Source organism: Aythya marila (assembly GCF_965140915.1).
Source record: "Aythya marila genome assembly, chromosome: Z".
Taxonomy (NCBI): Eukaryota; Metazoa; Chordata; class Aves; order Anseriformes; family Anatidae; genus Aythya; species Aythya marila.
The window spans coordinates 27,428,002-27,451,603 of record NC_139080.1 but is presented as its reverse complement, the minus strand read 5'-3'; the positions used below and the strand labels follow the sequence as shown (position 1 = coordinate 27,451,603).

The 23,602-nt window shown below is 37.5% G+C and overlaps 1 protein-coding gene across 4 annotated transcripts in view; it reads left to right on the top strand.

The window, feature by feature from the left end:
- Positions 1-434: 434 nt before the first annotated feature.
- Positions 435-23,602, top strand: part of FCHO2 (FCH and mu domain containing endocytic adaptor 2) — a 91,810-nt gene continuing 68,642 nt past the window's right edge. For 3 of the 4 annotated variants that reach the window (XM_082782511.1, XM_082782509.1, XM_082782510.1), the window contains exons 1-6: positions 436-593; positions 9,474-9,565; positions 13,674-13,748; positions 14,766-14,907; positions 14,995-15,147; positions 19,210-19,314. In XM_082782511.1, coding sequence (XP_082638637.1) covers positions 561-593; positions 9,474-9,565; positions 13,674-13,748; positions 14,766-14,907; positions 14,995-15,147; positions 19,210-19,314 — 600 coding nt within the window. In that variant the 5' untranslated portion in view covers positions 436-560. Of the gene's footprint in view, positions 594-9,473; positions 9,566-13,673; positions 13,749-14,765; positions 14,908-14,994; positions 15,148-19,209; positions 19,315-23,602 lie in introns of all 4 variants that reach the window. The other variant, XM_082782512.1, reaches the window with a different exon arrangement.

The window sequence follows — 23,602 nt, the reverse complement described above, 5'->3', positions numbered from 1 at the left end:
TGTGGGACGTCTCGGGGAGCAGGCAGCGGGTGTGTGACGGGCACTGCCGCAGCTCAGCCTCCTGACGCCGCTTATTCCCTCGCAGATATGCGAGGCGGCGCAACGCTCCGCCCCGCGGCCGGGGCAGATTCCTGTCGCATTCCTCTTGCGCACACGCTAATTCACCGCCCTCTGCGCCTGCGTTTGTGCTTGTACGTGTCAGGCCGCCTGCGGAGGCCGTCCGCGGGGCCGCTCCCCGGTCAGGGCCAGGACCCGGACCCAGCCCCGTCCCCGCCGCCTCCCTCAGGCGGACAACGGCGCCCAGCACACAACGGCCTCCATGCGCATGCGCACCTCCCCCTCTCCCGGCGGAGCGGCGCAGGCCCCCTGGCGCCTGCGCGGCAGCGCCGCGTCCACCCGCTGCCTGCGCGCATGCGCGGCGGCGAGGGGCGGCGGGGCCGTGTGAGGGAGGCGGCGGCTGCTGCTTCCTCCCCCCCCCCCGTCCTCCTCCTCCTCCTCCTCCTCCTCCGCCCTCGCCACTCGGCGCCTGGGGCCGGGCCGCGCTCGCCGGGGGCGGCGGGATGATGATGGCGTACTTCGCCGAGAGCTTCTGGGTACGGCGGCGGTGGGGGGCGCGGGGTGCCGCGGGGGTGCCCCCCTCAGGCTGTGTGTGTGGGGGGGGGGGCGGTGTGTGGGGGTGGAGGGGGGGCGGGGGGGACGGACGGGCATGGGGAGCGGCGATCCCGGGGCCAGCGGCGATCCCGGGGCTCGTTTCCGAGCCGGGCAGGACGGGTCCGGGTGGCTGCGGCGGCGTTGGGGCTCGCTGTGCTGCCTCCGTGCGCTGCCTGCCCGGCGGGCGAGCTCCCCGGGACACGCACACGCAGACACGCACAGACACCGAAAAAAGAGGGAGAAAATACCTCGGTCCTCCCCGTCTTCCTGCTCCTGCACAAACAATGGTGATCCCTAACGCCCAGGGAAGGCTGCTTTCCCAAATGCGACGCGCTGGTACTCCAGGGCGTAAGCCCTGGTTTCGTGTTTTGTCTGCAGCCCTGCTGCCTTTTTTTTTTTTTTTCTTTCTTTCTTGCTTTCTCCTTCGCTTTGGCTCTTTTTTTTGTTGTTTGTTTGTTTTTTTCGACAGAACGGTAAAATCGGGTGAAAGGAGCCTAGGTTTGCTCCTCGCATGGTGTGTGGAGAGGCTGAAGTTCTGCCATGGGAGACGAATATTAAACTAACACCCGAAACCTTTTAATCTTTAAAAATAAATAAATAAATGTTTAAGTTAACGTAAAAAGTCAAATTTTCTTTTCAAACCTGATATCTCCTCCTACGAGTAAACTGAAATACAAGCTTTTATCCAGCAACCTCAACTGAAATAAAATATTTTTTTCCATTTCACTGCGTTAAGTACTATAACTTTTAACTTTTTAAACTTTTGGCTGCGTGCTTATCTGTGGCTAATTTCGGTAGTAAGTCAGTAATTTTGTTAAATCGATGAAGATAGAGGGCCATTCTTCTATGTTGTTTCCCTCTGTGCCTACAAAAGTGCTACCAGCAAATATGAGGCAGTGGACGTCTACCCAACACTTCCCACTCCCCCTTTGTGCCCTGCAAAGTCCCTGTCTTACAGCTCGCAGGCCAAACTCCAACCGTGGGTTTAGAAACGGGTGCCAAGAAAAGGAGTTTTTCTTCTGTTGGCGCAGGTATTTTTTTCCTGCCTCCAAAAATGACGTCGAGTAGGACAGGAAGCGTGTTCTTCTCACTTATCTTGCAGTGGTGGCAATGACAGTATACAGGGTCTTAAACTGGCAAAATTTTATGAGAAACCTTTGTAATACCATGGACAGAGTTTTGTTTTGTGTAAAAGTAAAATACAAAGTGATGAGGATGGCCACCTCCTTGCTGATGTGGGCAAATATCTTTCTAGAAAAACTAGTGGCTACACATATGTATAATTTTTAACATCAGAAAGTATGTCCTCAAAAAAAAGCGTAGGTTTTTGCGTTTTGAGTGATGAGGCTTGTCTGGCTTTTCAGAATGGGTTATTGTTCAGAACTGTTACCACAAGGCTTTGGAGGATTCAGGGTACCATCTATATCTGCTTAGAAATGTGGGGAGAAGGCTGAGATGGAAATTAGAAGATTGCTGTTGAAATTCGCTGACAGTGTGATGACTGAAAAAAACAAAGATAGGTCTGTAAATTGAAAGAAAAATGGTATTGCATTGAACTTTGGAAGAAGTGTCGTCTATTTCTTGCTTTTGCCATCGCCTTCTAGGTAACACAGGGCACAATATTCTACTTTTCTGTTCGTCCTTTCTGTCCTGTTCGTCACCTATGGAATGGGGTTAATTATACTTCCTAAAGCGCTAATGTGGAATAAATCCAAAACATTATAATTAATACTTAATTGCATTATGTATATGCTGCCATCGATTCACAGCTGAAATGGCACATTGGAAATGGAACTCTGGGTCTTGTGCTTTGGAAGACCCCCTCCCTGCTTCATAACCTGCAATAATTGGTAGGGAAAGGCCTAAGAAACTTGAGGGTTTTACATGATTTATTTGGTAAAGAGGGGTGGCATGAATATATGTGCGCTTCTTACATACTGTTTAGGCTGCTGTGTTCTAAGAAGTTCTTATTGGTGTTCTTCTGTAGATGAAACAAATTTTAGCTTCTTTACTGTAATAGCCTTGAAGCTTATTAGGCTTCCACATTGTACTGCTTTTAAAAGAAACTGGATAGTTGGAATTTATTTATTTTTTTTTTTGGTAGGGAACATAAGAAAAAATTACTTTCTCTGTGGTATTTTTGGGCCTGTCATTTGTTGACTGCTTCTAAGAGGTCATTACAAGATTATTTTCAGGACACGAAGTTGAAGTTTAGAGGCCTGTACTGTCACTTGGAAAATGTAGGGGTATGCTGGTAGAGTGTGGTGCTCCTGAGCTTTTCAAAGTCAGTATCATATAGGTTTGTTTTTTGTGTGTGTGTGATTTATTGGTGTGTTTGTTGGTTTTTTTTTTTTTCATTTGTTTGTGGTATCAGAAATTATGAATGAGTAATGCAGACTATAAATGGCTTTGATTCTTATGACTGAGTTTCAGGCATTCAAGTCACATGGCCAAACATTCCCCTCTCCTAATTAGGATGTTGTCATAAAACTTGGGTGCTCGCTGCTATGTATGTGCTATATCAAAACAATGATGTAATTTAAAGGGAACACTTTCCTAAGTTATTTCCATTATAAATAACTAGGTTTTGTCACTTTGAATACACTCATGCCAGTACAGTAGAAAAAAATAGCATTCATTATCATTACTTACTGTTTTCCTAGCAATGCTTAGGAAGTGTTGCATAAGCTTTGACATAAGTTTGGTTTTAAATTGCCTGGTGCAAGCGATACCCCCATTAATTGTAAGTCTATTAAACTGTTTCAAGTCAACCAAAATAAGCCACTTCTAAGCCAGTCGGTATACATCTGTAAATTGTTTTAGATTAATTTGATTAAACTGATTGAAGTTTTATGCATAGCTGAAGCTGGTCTCTGCAGTGGTGCGTGTGTTAAGCGTTGGGGAAGTTCTGTGGCATAAAAATGCACGTTTAAGTCAGCTTTGACAATTTCTTTCTGTTTTATCTTTTTAATTGCTTATGATACATGTAGCCTTTGAGAAGGGCTGCGAGGAAGGTTCCTTTCTTCTCAGGGACTTTTGCAACATGTAAGGGCTGGCTGTATCCGGGGCTGGTAATCTCAGCTTTGTGAAGAGGCTTGCTCTAATAAATCTAAGACATATTCTCTTACGCACTTACGGGCTATGATTGACACCGAGACTTGTCGCGCTTCCATCTGGAGGCCCATTCATATGTTTATGCAGTACAACTCTTCAGCTTGGCGTGCAGATGGATGCTCAGTTTTCAGGAGAGCTGTTGTGCAATGTTTGTTCAGTCCCCTCCCTCTTCATGTACTTGTTTAGCATGAGTTGGCAATTTTCCATCTTCTTGTCCCCCAAATATTTTTTATTACCTAGATGTAGAGGAAAAAACATCCTTCCTCCATTGTATGCCTGGAGCTTCTATGGAGCTGATCTGTATTTAATTTACTGAAACTGGAAGAATGAAATTTAAATTTCCAGGTTGCTTTGTGTTCAAACTTCTCAAAACTTTCAGAACAGAGGAAGATACTTTGCCTGTCTAAACGTCAGGTGACTACTTTTTGGGTGTTTCCATGCACTCAGTTCTGTGTAGCTCTTTCAGACACTCAGTGATCCAAAATTACAGCTTTCAAAAGTGTAACACCATCACATGCATCAGAGGAGTATTTTCGTGTAGACTATGTCCACTAGATTAAGCAGTTGCCTTAGTGGAATGCAGGAAACATTACTTACTTGCAACTGCAGTAAGCAGTAACTGATTAAACAAAAGCACAACAATGTATATCAGAGCATCTAAAATTCATTTAAATTTACCTGAGGTTAGCTGGGCTTCTGTAGCTTTATTTCTTTAAAGTCATACTTCCTTATGAGTTCACGAAAAGAAGTCCACAGTACAAACGGACAAGCCATAGCAGACAGTGTACATCTAAGTTTGTGGATGAAGAGCAAGGTTTTTTTGGTTAATTTTTCATTTTAGGGTGAGGGGAATGAACAGCCAGTCTCCAATGCACTCAAATATGTAAATTAGTTGTTAAAATAAAGTATTTTGTAACCTGTTTAACTTGTATCTTATGGCTGAAAGGTTGTAAAAGTTGCGTCTAGTTCCAGCTAATGCTTTATTTCACCCCAGTTGAGGGAGTTGTGCTTCTCCCTGTGCTCAGTTATGGGAATGTCTACAATTTTAATTTGGCCTATCAGTGCAACTCTGAGACTTTGATACAGAAACATTTTTTCTTCCAAAAAGGCTTATAAATTGTTAAGATTTATCCTTGCTAGGGGTTTTATATGCATACTCTTACATTCAGGGGTGTGGTTTTCTTACATTTGCGTCTGATAGTAGTATGGGCAGTACTTTTAAGCGTAAAAGTAGCTGTAGGACAGCTTCTCTAGAGCTGACCCGTAGAAGAGGCAAAGAATACAAACTTTCCTATTCTCACCACCAAAACTGAAGCAAATGACTCTGTTTTCCATATTAATTATTTTCTAGTCTTTTCCTATTTAGTATTTATCTAGCAAGAGAATTTCTTTCTGGTTAGGTGTTGTTGATATTGCATGTTTGCCACAGATGGTTGTAAGGCTTAACTTAATTTGGAGATTATCCGGTTTTCATTTTTAGACAATTTGAAGTAGATTAGAGACCTAAAATTCTTAGGGCTAAAAAGAAAACCCGTCTTTAAGTTGAAGAAGCACTTTTAAATGTTGCGGTTTGAATATATGCCTGTTTCCTGGAGAATAAGCTGCAGGCTAGATAGACTATTAAAAAAATAAAAAGGGAAGTCAACAGATTATGATTAAATTAATGAATTAAAGTCAAAAGTATAGCTTTCTTATTCTGTTCTATTCCTTCAGTGTAATGCGATATTGCGATCATGTGTAAAAGTTTGAACAGGGGGTTGAAGGATTATCATGCATACTCAGTCACTACTCACATGTGGTACAAAAGCATAGGCTAAAAGGATGGTAATTCACTTATTGTCAAATGTTTCTTTACTTGCCAAACTTAGTTGGAAAAAGTTAAACTTTGGCTGAATCTCTCATCAAGCTTCTAAAGTCTGACCAAAATTAAAAACTACTGCATGTGCCTTTTGTTGACTTGTCCACTGAGTTTTGCAGTGAAAGCAGCATTTGCAGCTGTCCTCTTCTTGCTTCTCACACTGGCCAAACCAGTAGTAAATACCTGACCAATCGCGGAAACTTTATAATCACGTCAGTAGTTGGGAAGCATTTGTTTACATTAGGGAAAAGGAGTGTGCTTTAACAGAGTATTAGCTTTTTATACTAGTACACGTTAATGTTGAACAGTTTTAGTCCAAAGCAGACAGAACTTGTGCTTAGACAAGTTGATTGGAAACATAGGAAATAAACAGTGCTAGAGATGGCCCAAAAATTTCTGGTTATTTTACAAAATGTAGATTTAGATTTGGAATTATCTCTATGTGTAGCAAACTAACTTAGTCTTTTTTTTTTTTTTTTTTTTTTTTTTTTTCAAAGTCTGTTAAGTAGCTTAGTAAAACGGAGTTCGTGTAGTCTGTTTCCTGTTATGTACAAGTCATGGAAATGCTGAATTCTGACTTCTCCGTTGCTGACAGGGTTATTTTCATTTCCATGAGAAAACCATTGCAGATAGTTCTCCATGGAGGGAAATGGAATGACTGTCTACCCTCTCTTTCTGGGAGTGTTGTTTATTTTGTGTATGAAGTTAGTCCGTATTCTTTATTGTGGGCTTAGGTGAGGTGCTTGCTTGAATTTTAAGTCTTACGTTTTCTGATGGCTTGCTGTCAGGAGACATTTATGTCGTATCTGAGAAAGAGCTCTCTCTTGTGGTGGTGTAAAATGGGAAACCTCCACAAGAATCCCAGCTTCTGAAGAGAGAGTTCTGTTAGCTCTAGGGAAAAAGGAAAAACTGCTAATAAGCTTAAGTGTAATGTAATGGGGTCATCCTCAACAGATGGTATTTTAACCCTGGAATGACATTCAGAATAGTTTTACAGACTGATCTGGTAGTGGGTTGCATACAACCTGGTATTTCTCCCAAGAAGCTGCTAGTAGAGGGATGTGCATCTGACTTCACGGGCAGTCTGTTATGGGAGGGGATGGTAATTGCCTCTGAGCAGGAGTGGAAGGTCTCACCAGTTCCTTTTACTGCCTGCTGCATTTATTTATTTTTAAGACAGTTCGTATTGGGCTTTCAGTGATCCCAGCAATCACTGTTGGCATCAGGAAGGAGCACATAAAAATCATAATGAAGAATAATTGGCCATACCTGCAGTTCCCATGTTTGATGCCACATCTGTGGAGGTTGTTAAGGAAAAAAAACAACACAGAAACACAGAAATTAACAGTGTCGATGGTATATACGCATGTTGGGGGCAAATACTTGTATTTTTGTAAATTGAACTACATTTTTTTCTCTTAGCTTCAGCATACATCTGTATCCTAAATGCAGAGCCTTAACTGTGATGCTCTGTATGTGAGTATTAGAGCTACCCTTCTTAAAAATGGAGTGGTTATGGGTAGGCAATATAGCTTTTCTTAAGCAGAAAAACACCTGCTCTCTGCACTGAGATATCATGCTTTATTTAACATAGGTACACAAATGTCTCCCCAGGCATGAGTAGAAGATAATGTAGTTTAGAGAATTGTCCTCAGGTTAATTATCAGAACTCTTGATTATGTAACTTGTAAATAATCAAGCAGTTTCAAAGTCTAGATGTTAGTGCTTTTAGGAGGAGCCTGATACTGGTAAGATAGGCTGCACTTGGTGTTGTATTTGCAAGTGAAAACATCTTCTGGCTGCACCAGATTTAAACTGCATGGGACTAGGTCACAGTGCCTGCTTTGGTCTTGCTGCTTCATTTAATCTTGAATAGACTTCTCCCTTAGCCTTGGATAACTACCTACCATATATAAAATATGTGGCATTCAGAGAGCTGCTTTCATTTATGAAACTAACTGTTCTGTTTCTCTGTTGTTCTGTCTGCTGTTCAACAAGACGTTAGGAACAAGACAAGAACTGATTAGAAGACTTCATTTAAGTGGAAAACTAAGTTCCTTACGTTAAACTACACTTACAATTAGGGAACAAGATGGTGATGGAAATTGGTTGGTCTGGATCCTTCAGTTCTGCAAGGATTTGCAGAGTTACGTTTCTGATAGACTGTCAGCACTCAGGAAGGCTGCAGCCAGAAGTAGGGTCATGGCTATGCTACCCTTCCTGTGTTTCTAAACTGGCAGGAAATCTATGGAGCCTCCAGTGTAGGAAAGATTAAAAGTTACCCCGTTAGGAACAGTCACACTTACAGCAAGCAGTGTGTATTCAGCACATTTTGACCAGTGAGTTGGTTCAGGTAGGAGAAACGCATTACAATAAAGCAAGGAAAGAACACACGATAAAGGAGAAATGTTTTATTTTTTTCTAGAAGACGTGCTTAATGCTTGTTTGTGAAACCTCCGGACTGGGGCATGACAACAACTGTTAAAATAGAGTTTGTTTTTGTATACTAATTGAAAATATCAGTACCTCCTCAATTACAGAGTTACTATGGTGTTTTATAATGTGGTGGCATTCATCGGGGTTTATACTGAGTAACTACATGAAGATAATAAGGTGCCTGTTAGTGCACCTGTAATCAAAATGATCCTGAGCTTCAAACTGCAAGGAGAAATAAGTAGGAGTGCAACTGTTTGCTACTTGTGTTTGCAGCTATATGGCTTCCTCAAAACTAATTTGCTGGCTTGCAGTCATTTTATCAGTGTTTCTTGTTTGATTGCAGATTTCTTTTTGGCTAGTTTTTCCCAGTGCCCAGAAGAACTAAAGCAAAAAAATCCCGACTAGTAATCTGAATGAAATTGCCATTCACTCGCCTGTTCATTGTAAAGAAATGTATTTGTGTCTACATGGTGTCCTTCAAGGGAGCTTGCTGCATTAGTGCTCAGACTGATGCGTGCTCCGGGGGCCTGCTACTGCGGCGCTGCGAGCTTCCTCCAGCCACCCACCCGCGGCTGCTGCCGCTCACTTCTGTGTCTTGAGCAGCAGCAGAGATGTGGATCTGAAGCTTTTGGAAGGGAGGAGGGGCATGGACAGCTTCACAGGAAAACTCTAGGAGTAGCAGTGCTATTGTACCATGCCTAGCCTCGCCTTCTTTTAATTCCTATTGTTGCTTTCTCCTGTCCACAGGAAGTTCACTGTAGTGCCAAAGGCGATAAGCTGGCTCACTTTCTTAATCAGTGTTTAGGACAGTGTCTTAATTTTAAGGGTGAGATATGTTGTAGTGATCGAAAAACATTTTAAATTTTAAAACTAGATTTAAGAATAGACAGAGGGAAATTACAAAGGGAAAAAAGAGATTAGCGATTTTTACTGATTTTACAAACAAACAAGCAACAACAACCAATCAACCAACCAAACAAAAAGACTCATGATCTGTGAAGAACTAGACTGGTAGGAAGTCCAGTGATCTCAAAGCCTGAATTTTAGTTCACAGGAAATAATGAAAGTTAGGAGAGAATGAAGAGGGTGTTCAGTATTAAGTATGTATTCACTAAGATATGAAGCAAAAGCATGCAAGAACTGTAGAAGTTGAAAAAGGAAATGGCTTTGAATGTAGCCTAAAAATATGGAAAGGAGGAGTTGTCGGTAGAATCATAGTAGAGGCTGCTGAGGGTGATTTTAGTTCGTTTTACATTAAGAGAACTAACAGCAGTTACTAAAAGCTGAACCATTAGAAATCATTCAGTTCATGAAACTTGAGCAGTTATTAAATTTTATAGGTTCTATACTTTGTTCTGTAATTGCTTTAGCACATTGTGTTTCATGGTTTTTCTGTCTTTTTATTAATCCTTAGGGGGAAAGAAACAATGGCTTTGACGTTCTCTATCACAACATGAAGCATGGACATTTGTCAACAAAAGAATTAGCAGACTTTATTAGGGAAAGGTAAGTATTCGTCTTTGTTGATTCTGTGTCTTTAATGTACTATTTTTGGCCTTTGTTTCAGTTTGCCATGTGTTGCAGTGACATGCTAAATATGTAAACATCAACGAGTGTTTCAAGATCTCTCATATCCTACAAGAATATCTAGGCTTATTCCGTTCACTTAGAACCAGATAGTGACTCTTAAGCATTAATTAATAAGCTACCAGTTTTTCAGGTTTGATTTGGAGAAGAAAAAAAATAGGCAAAAATCTGGAGTATCACTTTAGGGGTCCATCAGTTTATTTAAATTAATCACAATTTTCATCATGGTTGGAAGAAAAGCAATAATTTAACAAGTACAAATTATCAGTCTTCCAAAATTTTTGACCATAGCTGTAGAGTTAGGGTAGTAGCAACTGCAATTATGATCTTTAAAAGTTGTCCTTTCAGATTAAGATGTTGAGAGATCAAGTTCTTAAAAGAAAAGGGAGTGGTATATTGGGATAAGAAAATAATACGTGGAAAATAAGCCAGGTTCTTTATGGGATAGAATGGAGAGAAATGAAATCTGCAGGTATGACAACTTCCGTAACAGTTGACTTACTGCTGTTTTCACTCTTCTTTATGGAAGAAGACAATTGCTGCTACTTGGAATGCAACAATTTGTATTCTAGATGAAATTAATTATATGTCTGGTTCAGAATTTTGTCATATTCAGTTAATGACACCACCTGACAGATGGAAAAAACTCATAAAAGACTAACTTGAGAACCTCTTTCAGTGAAGGTTTCTTGCAGTAAAATCCATCCAAAAAGCAGCCTTTGTTTTCTGAAAATTTTCATCAGAATTTCTGTTGTGGCCTGCAATGACCTCAGCAAAATGTAACCACTGTGGTTCTGGCAGGTACTCAGTGACACTGACATATGTATAGTTGCAAGGTGAATTGGAGTGGAGAAAATGACAAGAATCTTTCCACTAAGTAGGTGAATTGCAGAGTCCCAGTGTGATACATGTAGGCAGGCTCGTCTCTGAAGGTGTATGCAAACCAGGGAATTTTATGTTTCAAGAGTCTCTGATTCCAGAAAACACATTATGAAACAAGACAGGGTTCCAGTGAAATCCTGCTTTGGAGGGATATCACACTGTTGGTGTTTAGTATGAAATGTTCAAGGCTTCTGAAGCTGATATTTACGTCATCTTTAATCGAAAATATTAAATGTTTTTCATGTTGACTTAAACCACCAAAAGTGGTATTTTATTTCAGAACTGCTTATCTTGACTTCATTCTGTTCTGTATCTTTGTTTATTGCAAAGTAATTAAGAGATGTTGTCCACAGTTAGCTGTTCCCCTCCTTCCTCTGCACAGATGAACATAGAATAGAATATTATTTTGCATTGCTCCTTTCTGCTGGCAATATGGAAGTGGACGAGCAAGATTCATTAAGTGCCTCCAACATTTTGTGTTTTTATGCCCTACTTGTACCTGGGCTGTACTGTTTTCTGGGTTGTTGTCTCTGAAAAACAAACCTGCATATGTTCACATTTTCTGCCTTTGGGTTCCTTTTGAACGTAGCGAGTAGTTTTATTCAAATGTGGAAACACCAGAGAGTTAAAGTTGAAAATTGCTGGATAGGTAGAGGAGACAGATCATGAGTTACTGATAATACTTTAAAAAGTTAGAGCACTTAATCATTGTATCTATGTTTGTAATGTGTTCATTTGAAAGAACACAGTGTATTTTTACTATGTATGCTGTTAAAACTGGATATTCCTGGAAGAAGCAAAAGGTTTTCCCCTTGTCTGGGTCCTGGATTTAGTGGGACACTTGAAACTACCATGGTCTGTCTGACCTCCAGACTGCTGCCTGTAGCAGCTCATCCTTGTGGGCACTCGAGTTTCCATTCTATATGCAACTTTCTAAGCTTATTAGAAAGAGATAATTTTCCTTTGTTGATTTACCAAGTGAATTGCAATTCAGTTTTCAACAGTGTTTCACTGTTTCATTTTTCTTTTGGAGTACTTGCTAATAGTAAAGTTCTTACAGGACTGAGGGACAGTTAGACCTTTGGATGGCTCTTTACTACCTTTTTTTCTGGATATGATACTGCTCTGAATAGCAGAGTTGCTTAGTTAGTAGTTACTGCCTTTGAGGACATTCAGAAATGTGTTTCCTGAAAGAATGAGTATGTGGGGGAGCACTCTGCTCAGCACCATTAAATCTTTGGTCGGGTGTCTTTCTTCTGAAAGATATGTGTCTTAGCTCTATTCACGATAAAGTGCATAGACATGCTGTTTTTAAAGGAGTAAAAATGTATAAAGATTGGTTTAACCCACGTTTCTTTCTTTTCTTATTTAGAAATACAGACTTTGCATACTGGGAAGATTTTGTAGGTCAACTGCGTGTTGTGTTTGTATGGATCTAACACCTAAAATGAGTATATATAATAAACTGTTCTCAACTAGGAACTGAATAGGTATTGTGTTGGCTTTTCCCTAGAAGTCTTTCAAACCTTTTTCTGCACCAGTTGTCTATAAATGGCCTAAAAAGGAACTCCTTGATCAGGAGAAACTGGCAATGCATGTATTCCAGTTTAAATGTTTAATAGATCCTGACCTAAGACATTTTCACATAAGTAAAATCTAATTTAACCAGGCATTTATAGTATAGTAGAGACTTCACAGTGCTCTGGGAAGTCAGTTGATACAACAAGCGCAGATAAATGTGCCCAGCCAGTCAGCAGCATCTTTTGGTTTTTATTGTTTGTAACTGTTGTATGCTGATAAAATGTGTAGCAAGTTTCATAACTTCAGAGTTGTGAAGATAGTTCATTAAAGTATTCTGTAAATTGTTCCGAAGAAAAGAGCTGTGGATTTTGGTCAAAAAGCATGTTTCTTTTTGTTTGCTTGTTTGTTTGTTTGTTTTTAAGTGTGGAGCTATTAAATCTAGAAAAAAATGATAGAAGCTGTTGATGATTTATCAAAGCACATTGTTCAACATGATAATTAAAGAAACATCAGTATATGTACTTTTTGCAGTGAGTAAGCTTTCCCAGCCTTGAAAACTTAAAACCTTTTTCCGATCATCAAGAATACTTACATGTGAGGAAGGAGAAGAAAGTTATTTAATTTATTGTGGTGAATAAATTTGTAGTTGTTTGTAGGTGAGTTTTAAAATGCAGTTGAGTTGCTGCATTTTACGTTTTAATCGCCGTCTCCTAGTTGATTGTCCAGCTGAGTAGCTTGATATTTTTAAAGTTTAGTAGGCTTAAATACATCTATCAGACTTTCAGGTGACTATTACTACGTCATTTCATATTTTCATAAGAACTGAGTATTGACTTAGGGTCAAAAATGAAAACAGTGTGCACCTTAACCTTAGCAATAGGAAGATTGATGTGGGAAAGACTTGAAAGAGTCACTGCTATGATACATCGCGCACGATAGCTATTCAATGACAGCTGCCCCAACAAAGGCTCTCAGAGTTCCTCCTGAGAGGAATTAATGGTGACCCTTGGATTTTGAATCCCTTGGCTTTTGAGAGATTCTTCTTTAAAAAAATAAGTATAAACAGTAGAACACAATACATTTTGCTGCATGTCACTTCACTATTTGTCAGACTCAAATGTCACTATGCATGGAATTTAAAACAGTGAAAAAAACTAGAAAGGCTACACAAGACCTCATTATATTTATGGTGAACAAATACGATCACTCAGTAAGCATTCAGTTTGTTTAATGTTTTATTACAAATTTACTCGATCGTGCTGCTCTGTAAATCTCAGGTGTTGAGCTAGTGTTAGATGGGTGATCGTGTCACTTTGTTCTAACTGTTACTAAAGACAGGAAAAAGCAGAGAATAAAGGAAGGAGGGTGCTGCCTTTTGCGAGTCTTGAGTCCTTCAGTTTTACTTTCTCCCGTTCCCTTCAACATTCTGTCACAATGTACTTAGATTTTTTTTTTTTTTTTTAATATTTCTTTGGTTTCGCATATAGTTTTTGAGGGATCATTAAAATGGAACAATTTTCATCTGAAGAAACAGTCCTGTACTTTGCATTTTTAGAATTCATGTTTATCTGTCTTTAAGTATCTTCAAAATTTCAAATGTGTTTTTGGTTGCTTTCTTTGACAGGGCTACAATAGAGGAAGCATATTCAAGGTCAATGACAAAACTAGCTAAATCAGCGAGCAATTACACACAACTTGGGTAAGTAAGTGTGCACAAGAGAGAAAAAATTAACTACATACATGTTAAGAAGCCAGTTTGCTCCTGAATATTTTATTGGCGATCTTGAAAGTAGCATAACTTTGCCACCTTTAAAAATGATTGTTAGTCCTTCAGCTAGTATGCAACCATACAAAATATGCAGATAAGACAAAAATAAAAGACCGTATAGTTCTTTATTTAGATATTAAAAAAAACAGCCACACAACAACACAACCAAACATGAGGAGGGCTGTTTGTTCCTCTGTATTTCAGATTGAGTTATTTTCAGACAAAATAGTATGACTTTCTATTAAATGCTCTCAAACCTAATCGTTCTGAGTAGAGAACATATTGTCTACAAATGTGGCAGTGAATTTATTTCTGTTTCTAGCTGTGGTTACTGCAAATAATATAAAGGCCTTTAGCATCATGTAAGAAGTCTGAGCTGTAGGCATAATCTTTCTAACAAAAAAAAAAAATCATTCCATTTTTTAATACATACCTCAAAAAAAAAAAATAATGAAATTACAGAATGAATCTATTGAAAAGTCACATTCTTAACATCTCTGAGGATAGAGTTAACACTTCAGAAAACAGAAATACAGAGAGCTTTTATCAGTAGATTTAGCCCTATTACAGTATGCACATAAAAATTCTTATGTTAAATTTTTGAGCTATTCTTGCATCATCTGTAGGAATATCCTTGTCGTTCTCATGTGTTGATGACAGAGAAGATTGAGTGGATTGAGTAAACTTTTATATTTTACCTGTGTTGATTCTAAAACAGCAAAAACTGAAAAGTTAGCATATAGTACATTTGAAAGATATAATAAAGTTATTTATAACATAGCAGTTGGTGGGGTTTTGTATGTTTGCTTCAGTTTAGGAGCACAGCTTAACTTCTGTAAACATTGATACATTAGCACTATTTAAAAAAAGTTAGCTAATTGAAAGGAAAAAAATCCAGATGAACATTACTTTTTTTTTTTTTTTATTTTTTTTTCCCCTTCAATCCAGAACATTTGCACCAGTTTGGGATGTTTTCAAAACCTCAACAGAAAAACTAGCAAGCTGCCACTTGGATCTTGTGCGGAGATTACAAGAGCTAATAAAAGAAGTTCACAAGTATGGAGATGAACAAATTAAAGCTTATAAAAAGGTTATTTTTTTTCTTATGTGTGTCCAGTGACTTGTTAATATTAAAGTTCAGAAGGTTGGATTTTGATGACTATGTGATATTTGGCAGACTAAAGAAGAAGTTTCAGGAACATTGGAAGCAATGCAAAGCATTCAAAGTATCACTCAGGCCTTACAGAAGTCCAAGGAAAACTACAATGCAAAATGTCTTGAACAAGAACGTTTGAAAAAGGAAGGAGCAACACCAAGAGAAATCGATAAGGTAATTCTGTGACATCTTAAAATTAATTGGGTTGTCAAGGTGTAACACATTCACATTGTATTAGTGAAATGCTTAGAAAGGGCTAAAAGCGGTAAACCATAGCTATTTTATAATGTACATGATCCTTTGAATGCTAGGTTTTGTTTACACTTACTTCCTTATCTGTCCTCTCTAACTGCACCGCAGTTCTAATTATACTGTATTACTGCCTCATATGGTAATTTAGTTTATTGGGTTTTACTGAGATTTCATATAATTGTTTCAGCACCTACTACATTTTTGATGCATTTTCTTATGTAAATATTCAAACACTCAATGCCCTCTTTTTTGAATTAAGGAGTAGGAAGTTTTTAACATTGTCCTTTCAACTGAGACAAAGTAGTTAATCGTCAGAGTATTTGAATATTCCATTGAAAAGAAAAACAAGCTAACATTACTTTCAAAGCTAATTTAGGAGCTTCCAATTACATGGATCAAAATCCCTAGGGATGAGTGTCTTGATGCTGTATTTAGTACTGTCCTTGGGTCATGGGAGAGTTTGATCCATTCACAGAATCATTAAGTGGCTGAGGCTGGAAGGGACCTCTGGAGACTATCTGGACCACTAGACCTCTGCTCAGAGACACAGCCAGGACCCTAGGTCCGTGTCCAAGTGGCTTTTGATGATCTCCAAGGAGGGCGACTCCACAACCTCTCTGGACAACCTGTGCCAGTGCATAATAAAGCAGTGTTTCCTGATGTTCAGATAGAACCTCCCGTCTTTCAGTTTGTGCGCATGGTCTTTTGTCCTGCCACTGGGCTGCACCAAAAAAAGCCTGGCCCTGTCCTCCGCATCTTCTCTTCAGATATTTGTAGGCATGGATAGATAAGATCACCCCATGCTTCCTTTTCTTCAGGCTGAACAGACCCAGCACTCTCAGCCTTTCGTAATAGGGGAGGTGCTTTAATCCCTTCATCTCTGTGGGCCTTTGCTGCATTCTCTCCAGTGTACCTGTGTCTATCTAGCAATTGGAGAATCCAGCACTGGACATAGTGCTATAGGTGTGGCCTCACCAGGGCTGAGTAGAGGGGAAGGATCACCTACATCAACCTGCTGGGAAAACTGAAACTTTCTCTTGATTTCAGGAAACAAAGTAGAGGGAAGTGGTTATGTTTCCCTGTCTCTATACTTTCTCTCTGCCTATTTCTTTTGCGGTTATCTGGTCTGTTCGTGTTAAAGTGGTCATAGTACCTTTTTTCTGTAATCTTGGTGGAGCAGATAGGGTTGGTTCATTGATGACAACGGTGATCCTGTTGACAATATTCTGATTATTATTAATTTAAATCTATTTTCCCCTGATTTGTATTTCAAATAGCAATCTGTGTTGGATTCTAGATATGAATCAAAAATATATGGAACAGCATATGTTTTCTTGCCAGTATATTCAAAATACATTTATTTTTCTGAACTTCTGAAAGTAGTTCAAAACTTTTCAGTAAGAAAAGCTGACTTGATGGAAGGCTTACTTTTAAGATATAATCCATAATCCCTCCTCTGGTCAGAAACAAACAAAAAAAAATCAGTTTTACCAATAGTTCTGTCACTGCAGAAGAAAGAGAGGAAACACTGCAGGACGAGGGCCATTTTCTGATTTTTTATGCATCTTTCCTTAGATAATTTTGTCCAAACAATAGAGCAGCATGGTTGATACTCAGCTAGTACTTCAAAAATGTTTCTGGTGGGAGCTAGTAATTGTGACTATCACATCCCTTCCATCATGTCTTTATTAAAATTTACACTTGTACTGTTAGAATCATGATGCAGATTGTTTTCGTATATTTTTCTTTTGGCAGAGAGTAATTTTGTTATGTTTAGCGGAACATCAAAGGTGTTTTTCTAAAAATCACACAATACCTACTGTATCACAAGACACAGGATCTGTGCCAGTATGCTAAGAGCTTATCATTAAGTTTAGTATTTCGAGAGATACTTTATCAAAGAATCTGAGGAGGCATGAAAGCTTTCAATTTTAATTGCAGCTGATAGATAGTGTTAGCTTGTGTAATAACTTCCTGTTTTTCTCTGACATGGTAACTTCTGTATTTATAGTGACTTGACAAAAAAACTCTTGACTAATCTTTATTATTTCAGTTACTGTAAAACTGCTAAGTAGAGCTCTAGCAATTGCTGTACCTGAGAATAGACACATCCTGTTTTCAGAAGAGATTAGTAGCTAATCATGCAATGTTCATGTTCCATCATTGTCTGTCTTGCTGTTTGTTTTCTGTATACAGCAGACAACACTCATGATTCTGCTCGTAGTTAAACATGATGACAAGAGGCAGAGAACATTTTGTTTATATCAAAATCCCATACATGCAGGGTTCGGTTACATAATCCTTCACAAAATAAACTTATTTTTGAAGTCTTTTAATTTGGCATTTCCTTTTGTTTCAAATGATCGAGTTCAGAATCCTCTCATTTCAAAGCAATCATAATTATTTTTAAAACCAGGTGTTTATAGAGCATCTTGTACTTTCAATAAAGTAAAGCATATTTGGGAAACAAGATAGGACAGTTTTCTTCTTGGGAATTCCCTATGTGAATATGCAGGAGAAAGAATCATGAAGCAAAATTCAGGGCAAGTTGTAGGTCAGTCTGATACATCCTGTCATGCTGTCCTTAATGCCTGAAGGATCCATATTCTTTGTACAGTAAAGTATTCTCATGCTCTGTTGTGCTGGGTTTGGAGTACTACAAGAGCAAGGTCTGCTTAAGCTTTCTCAGTAAGTTGATAAATTGAACTGCACCTTCAATTCCTCATCCTTTGAAGTCCCGTTTGATGTTCCCCCGATAAACAAGTGCTAATGGTATATTGCTACTCATGATTTTGGGTTATTTTTTCTTGGAAGAGGAAGAATAGAATTATCTCCTTCCAGAGGGCATCTCTGTATTAATTGATTTGAACGTTATAGATAGTGGTCAGCTTTACAACTACCGCAAGTGAGTAGTAGTTGCTGTCTTTAATCTGGGACTGATAAAATCCCTTTGAAAGAGGAAAGGAAAGCTCTTCAGAACTAGAATAGTAAACATTCTATCTTTACTCATGTCACTGACTGACTATTTCTGAATTGTTACAACTGGTGGGAAATTTCATTCAGATAAAGTAGGTATTTTGAACTTCTTTGGCAGAAAAAAAAGCTGATGAGAAATAACATTTATTTATTTATTTATTTACTTGGATATAGCAAAAATATCAAAGTTCAAAAAACTTAATCTCCTGTCATGCTGTAAAATTTGAAAATAACTTCCCTACCAAAAATAGTTACTTCGTTCAATTTTTTTCCATGTCATCTTGAGATTCTCCTATATTTCTTTTTATCTTTTAAGAATATCAAGTCCACAGAAAGAAAACTTTGGTGTATTGTAAACAAATAATGAAAAAAAATCATTATAATGCTAAAAAGTATTATTAGAAACAAACCTGAGCTGCATGAATCTGTCCATCACTTTGTTCTGCATTAACTTCACTTTCAAATATCTTCTTACTCAGTTTTCATTATTTTTTCCACATTCCTTATTTTTTTCTTTTCACTTCTAACAAGTGCCTTCTTGTTTTTTGTTTTTTTTTTTTTACAATTGACTCTTTCAGAATTGCGCTAAGAACTGTTTACTCTGAATTTCAACCCTGCTTTTTTCCTGTTTTTTTGTTGTTGTTGTTGCATATCTAAATATTTTATGTATAAGTGAAATAGCTTAATTTCAGCAACACATGCTTTAAAATGTTGATCTCAAAACAACCGTATTATAAATTAGTCATTGATGATAAGAGGAAGGAATTTAAATGAGGTAGTTGCTTTGTTACCTTTTATACGTGACCTATGCTAAGCAGCATAATGATTTTATGCAGAAATCTCGAACAGTTTGAATCGAAGTTATTTGTTGGTAAAATTTTGTTATGACACTTTACTGTTTTGATATGCCCCTGAATCTTTTTTATACATCATCCTATGCTTTCTCTCAATAGCGGCTTTAAAAGCCTTAGATATGATCGAATTGACACTTTTTGTACTGATCCACAGGCAGCAGTTAAATCGAAAAAAGCTACAGATACCTATAAACTGTATGTGGAGAAATATGCTACAGTTAAATCTGATTTTGAGCAGAAAATGACAGAAACTGCACAGGTAAGTGTTGTATTAAATAAGACACTTTTAAAATAAATTAATATGTTTTATTTTATCTCTCTTTGGAAATTGATGTAAACTGTTCTGTCAAAAGTAATAAGTTTGAAAGACAAACTATGGCCACGTGTATTGTGATGGCAGTGTCCTTGAATAACACACTGAAATACTAGCACTCCAGAAAGACATTTTGAAGAAATTTTTAGTAAGAAAACAAAATGAACTTCTGTATATGTTGTAGATGTATTGTGATGATGCAGGAAATCCTGTGAATTGCTGATGAGCCAGAATTTGTTCGCAGGAGTTACAATACTGTGACCCATTATGGTTTTTTCATCATCATTCCAGTAAAACATTTCAGTAACAGCTTGTTAAAGAGTCTTCCCTTAAGTGCTTATCTGAGGTGGTCAAAAGCCCTTACCTCTATTCAAATGTCAAATGAATGTTTGTTTGCTTTTTTAAGGTGTTTTAATCTGTATTACAGAGGATATCGTGTTCTCCATATGCTTGAACATTCTGTTTCTTCTTATAATTTAAAGTTCTTTTTGAAATCTGTTGATAGCAGACTGTCCCAGATTTCAAAAAGCAAAATGCACCATTTCTTCTCTTTTTAATATTTTGTTGACATAATTACTTGTATATGTTTTTGGTTGAAAAAAAGCTTTTACAAGATTGGAGTTCTGGTTTTGGTTGGAAATTCTTTGCTCTTTTGCTTAGTTTCAAAGATTAATTTTTAAGCATGGGTGGAATTACTAAGGAAATTATGTCATACTTATTACATGTTATTAATGTAGAAGTGTACAAGTGTTAGCATTTTCCTTAACTTCCTGGAAATTAAGAATTAAATTAATAATTCAATTAATTGAATTTTACAGTACGGGAATTGTGTAGGTTGATACAGAAAAATCTGTGCTGTCCTAAACTATAAACTGCTTTTCTACTTTGAAAGCTTAGTTAGAACTTGATCTAGTTCATCTCTGAATACATATTCAACACAGACGTTAAAGAAAAAATACCAAATATATCATATATCAGAAGTCTTCCTTGCAACCCCCCAGTCCAGTGATTTGTGACAAAAAAATGCTCGGATATACTACTGCAGAAGTCTGCCTTTAATGTGACTTATATTAGGAGTCTTGATACCCTTATGTTGGAGAGTTTCCAATAGGCATCTTGTTTGTGCAGTATCTTGACTAGGTTCTGGTAGAGGAGTTATGCCCCAAGCTTTTCTTGTAAGTTTGAGTTGACTTTGGCTAAGATCATTCTTTTCCTCACCTTGTAAAAATGTGAATCTTAAATATTTTGTTTGTTTGTTTAATTGTGTAGGGATGATTGCAGTTATTCAGTGTTATAAAAGGTTTTATTAAAAAATAAAATCACTAAGGAAATTCATGGGTACTGTAGTAAAGGTTCTAACTCCTGTTGTCCTTCTCTATATCATCCCCGATTTGCTAAGCTCTGTTTTCAATACATGTTTTAAGTTAGTGTTGCAGTCCAAAGCAGTAGTTGTCCTCTTTCTGGTCTTTTGTCATGTATTTGTTTGAGAAACAGCCTTGTAGAACTAAGCCAAATAAAACTAATGTATGAGGAAGGTTAACATTAACCCAGAGGAGATTTGGGGTCTAGTTTATTAAGAGACGACACAAGCATTTGTGCTGGCACAAAAGAAAAGGCAATGTGTTACCAGGGGTGGAGGCTTGTGTCCTTAGGCTGCCTTGAAGTGTGTAAGTATGACTTTAATGAACTGGCCTTGCTAAATTGCCCTGTAAACTTTTCACTAATAAGCAAGAAAGCTATGAGTAATGGAGTTCTTATTTAGGCTGACAGGAGATAGACATGAGGAGTATTTGAAATGGGTTTTATTGTCAGTGAATCATTGAAGGAAAACGTAGAGACTTTCAGCAAGCAAACTAGCTGGGCTACTCGTGATGTGCTAAAAGAAAAGCCATTTGAAGAATTCAGTTCAACAAAATAATAGGAAAAGAAACGACTTATTTTTTATCTAGAGACACAATATGAAGATGCTTTTTTTTCCCCCCTTGATTATGTTATTAGGTAAGTATTAGGTACTTAAATATGACTGAACTTTAGAGAGGAAAAAAAGGTTCTACTGTAGTAAATATTGTAGCTGGGAAAGCATGATAATACTTCTTGCTTTTTTTTTTTTTTTTTTTTCTTTTCCCCCAGTACAAAAATGGTACATATTTACTTCTCATGGCAAGCCATACTTGTCTGAATGTCTTCGGTTATTCTTTAGCTGCAATAACCCTTTTACTCAAACTTTAGATTTCCTTTAAGATGATAAGAGACAACTGAAAACTTTTAATACCTTTCATGGTTGTCTGTGTTGGAACTGAAAATTCTGGCTGTCTATTCAATTGTCCTATCTATTCAATTATTGTATTTTAAGTGTAATAGTGTAGCTGCATCTAACGTTTGGTTGCAAGACAGCTACTTTAAATATGATGTGATAGGAAAAACAAGAAAACCCGTGAATATGTTTAGGCCCCCTCCTAAGTTAAGCACAACCCAGATTATCTTAATTTAGAGTATATTTCACTTGAAATACACTAGTTCAATAAACAAATTAGGAGTGTGGTCATTCTCTGCTGTTTCATTGCAAAAAATAGTTGGCTTAACTTCAGTCTGTCTTGGGCTGTTTTAGATAAAATTGTTCTGAGAACACTAACATCTTGAATTGATTTGGCTTTATCCTAGGTAATCATGTAGTAATGTCTTCACTTAGCTGTCCTTCTTGCTAACCCTCTGCCCCTAAATCTGTTGCATAAATTTTATTCTTTTTTTTGTCATTTACTATCTTATCTGAAGTTATCAAAGTGAAGTGATTTGTGAGACATGATTTTGACAGGTTAAATTTTGAAATACAATCTTCCTAATTTTGAATTGCAAGTTTTATTTTTTGCTGCAATAAGATGGAAGGTTTATTTGTGATTACAGAAGAATGATAATATAGTTAATTTGTCATTTAGAAATTGGTTTTAAATGAAATTCCTTATGTTGAAAGATTTTTTTTAAGTAAAGCTGTGATTGCATTATATAATTGCTCTGCAATTGCTAAGAAAACATGATGTCTCATTTGCAAAGTATTCCAACTTGTTAGAAGCTTTTCTAAAAAAACGTATTAGCCAGTCAAGGGAAAGCCTTCTCTCTTAACTAGAATTAAGTACAGTTGACTGTTCAGATAACTTTGGTGTTAAGCAATCTGTGTATATACATGAAGTTAAAAACATAGTAGTAATTCTTCACATTATAAAACTGAAAAGGAGAGAATGGTTACAAAATGGATTATACTTAACTGTCTAACTCAGCATACACAGTGTAAAGATAGTCGAAGATTTTTCATTTTTAATTTAGCAAAAAACACTAAGAATTGTATTCTACTTGTCTTAGCATTCATTATAGATACATTTCAGTATGTTTCAGCATATCCTTTCAGAACAGACGAAAGTTAAATAAACAATTTTGTTAACGATTCTATCTGTGACATGAATGGATATGGTTGTATTGCAGTGCTGAGATATTCTTTGATCAGAATCATTGTGTTACGTACTGTACAAGCCTTCAAAGACTTTATTACAGATAGAGCAATAAACAAGAAATAAGGAAACGGAGAATGGCAGGAGTGGCTTGAGGGGAATCATGGTATCCACTGATGTAACAGGCAAAAATCTCTGAATGGCCTGTTGTTTTGATATGCATCATAGAGAAGAGTTTAAAAGAGAGTGATACATCAGTATTGCACAATTTTATGGGGATCTTCAACCAAACCTGAAGGCAGCAGTGTTGGTATAATCTCAAAAGTTCACTTTTAGTTTAGGTAAACATTAGGTGGTGGAAGTAGGCTGGAAGATCACATTGTGTACAAGTGCTGGCATCTTGTACTGACTGACAGCATGTGTACTGACTGACAGCATGTGTAGACATGGACCACAGATATGTTTGAAAGCAAAATAGTGCAATTTATCTAAGCAAGCAATTGGAAAAAATAATATCATATAGTAGTCTGTGGAGTTTGACCCTATTCTCTGTGATCAACAAGGAAAGGTGCTGGGGAAAAAAAAAACAAAAAAAAAAACGGTTATTTTAGTCTGCTTATTGATGGCTAGTGAGTCATATATGAGTGTGGCAAAAGACAGACTAAGAGTTTAGAACGTACAGATATTTGACTTGTATGGAGTTATACTTGTGTTTGTGAATCAGACTGCCAGAAGGTACAAAATGTAAAGATGATCTTCAGAGAACCTTGTAAAAATAGAGAGGAATAAATGGT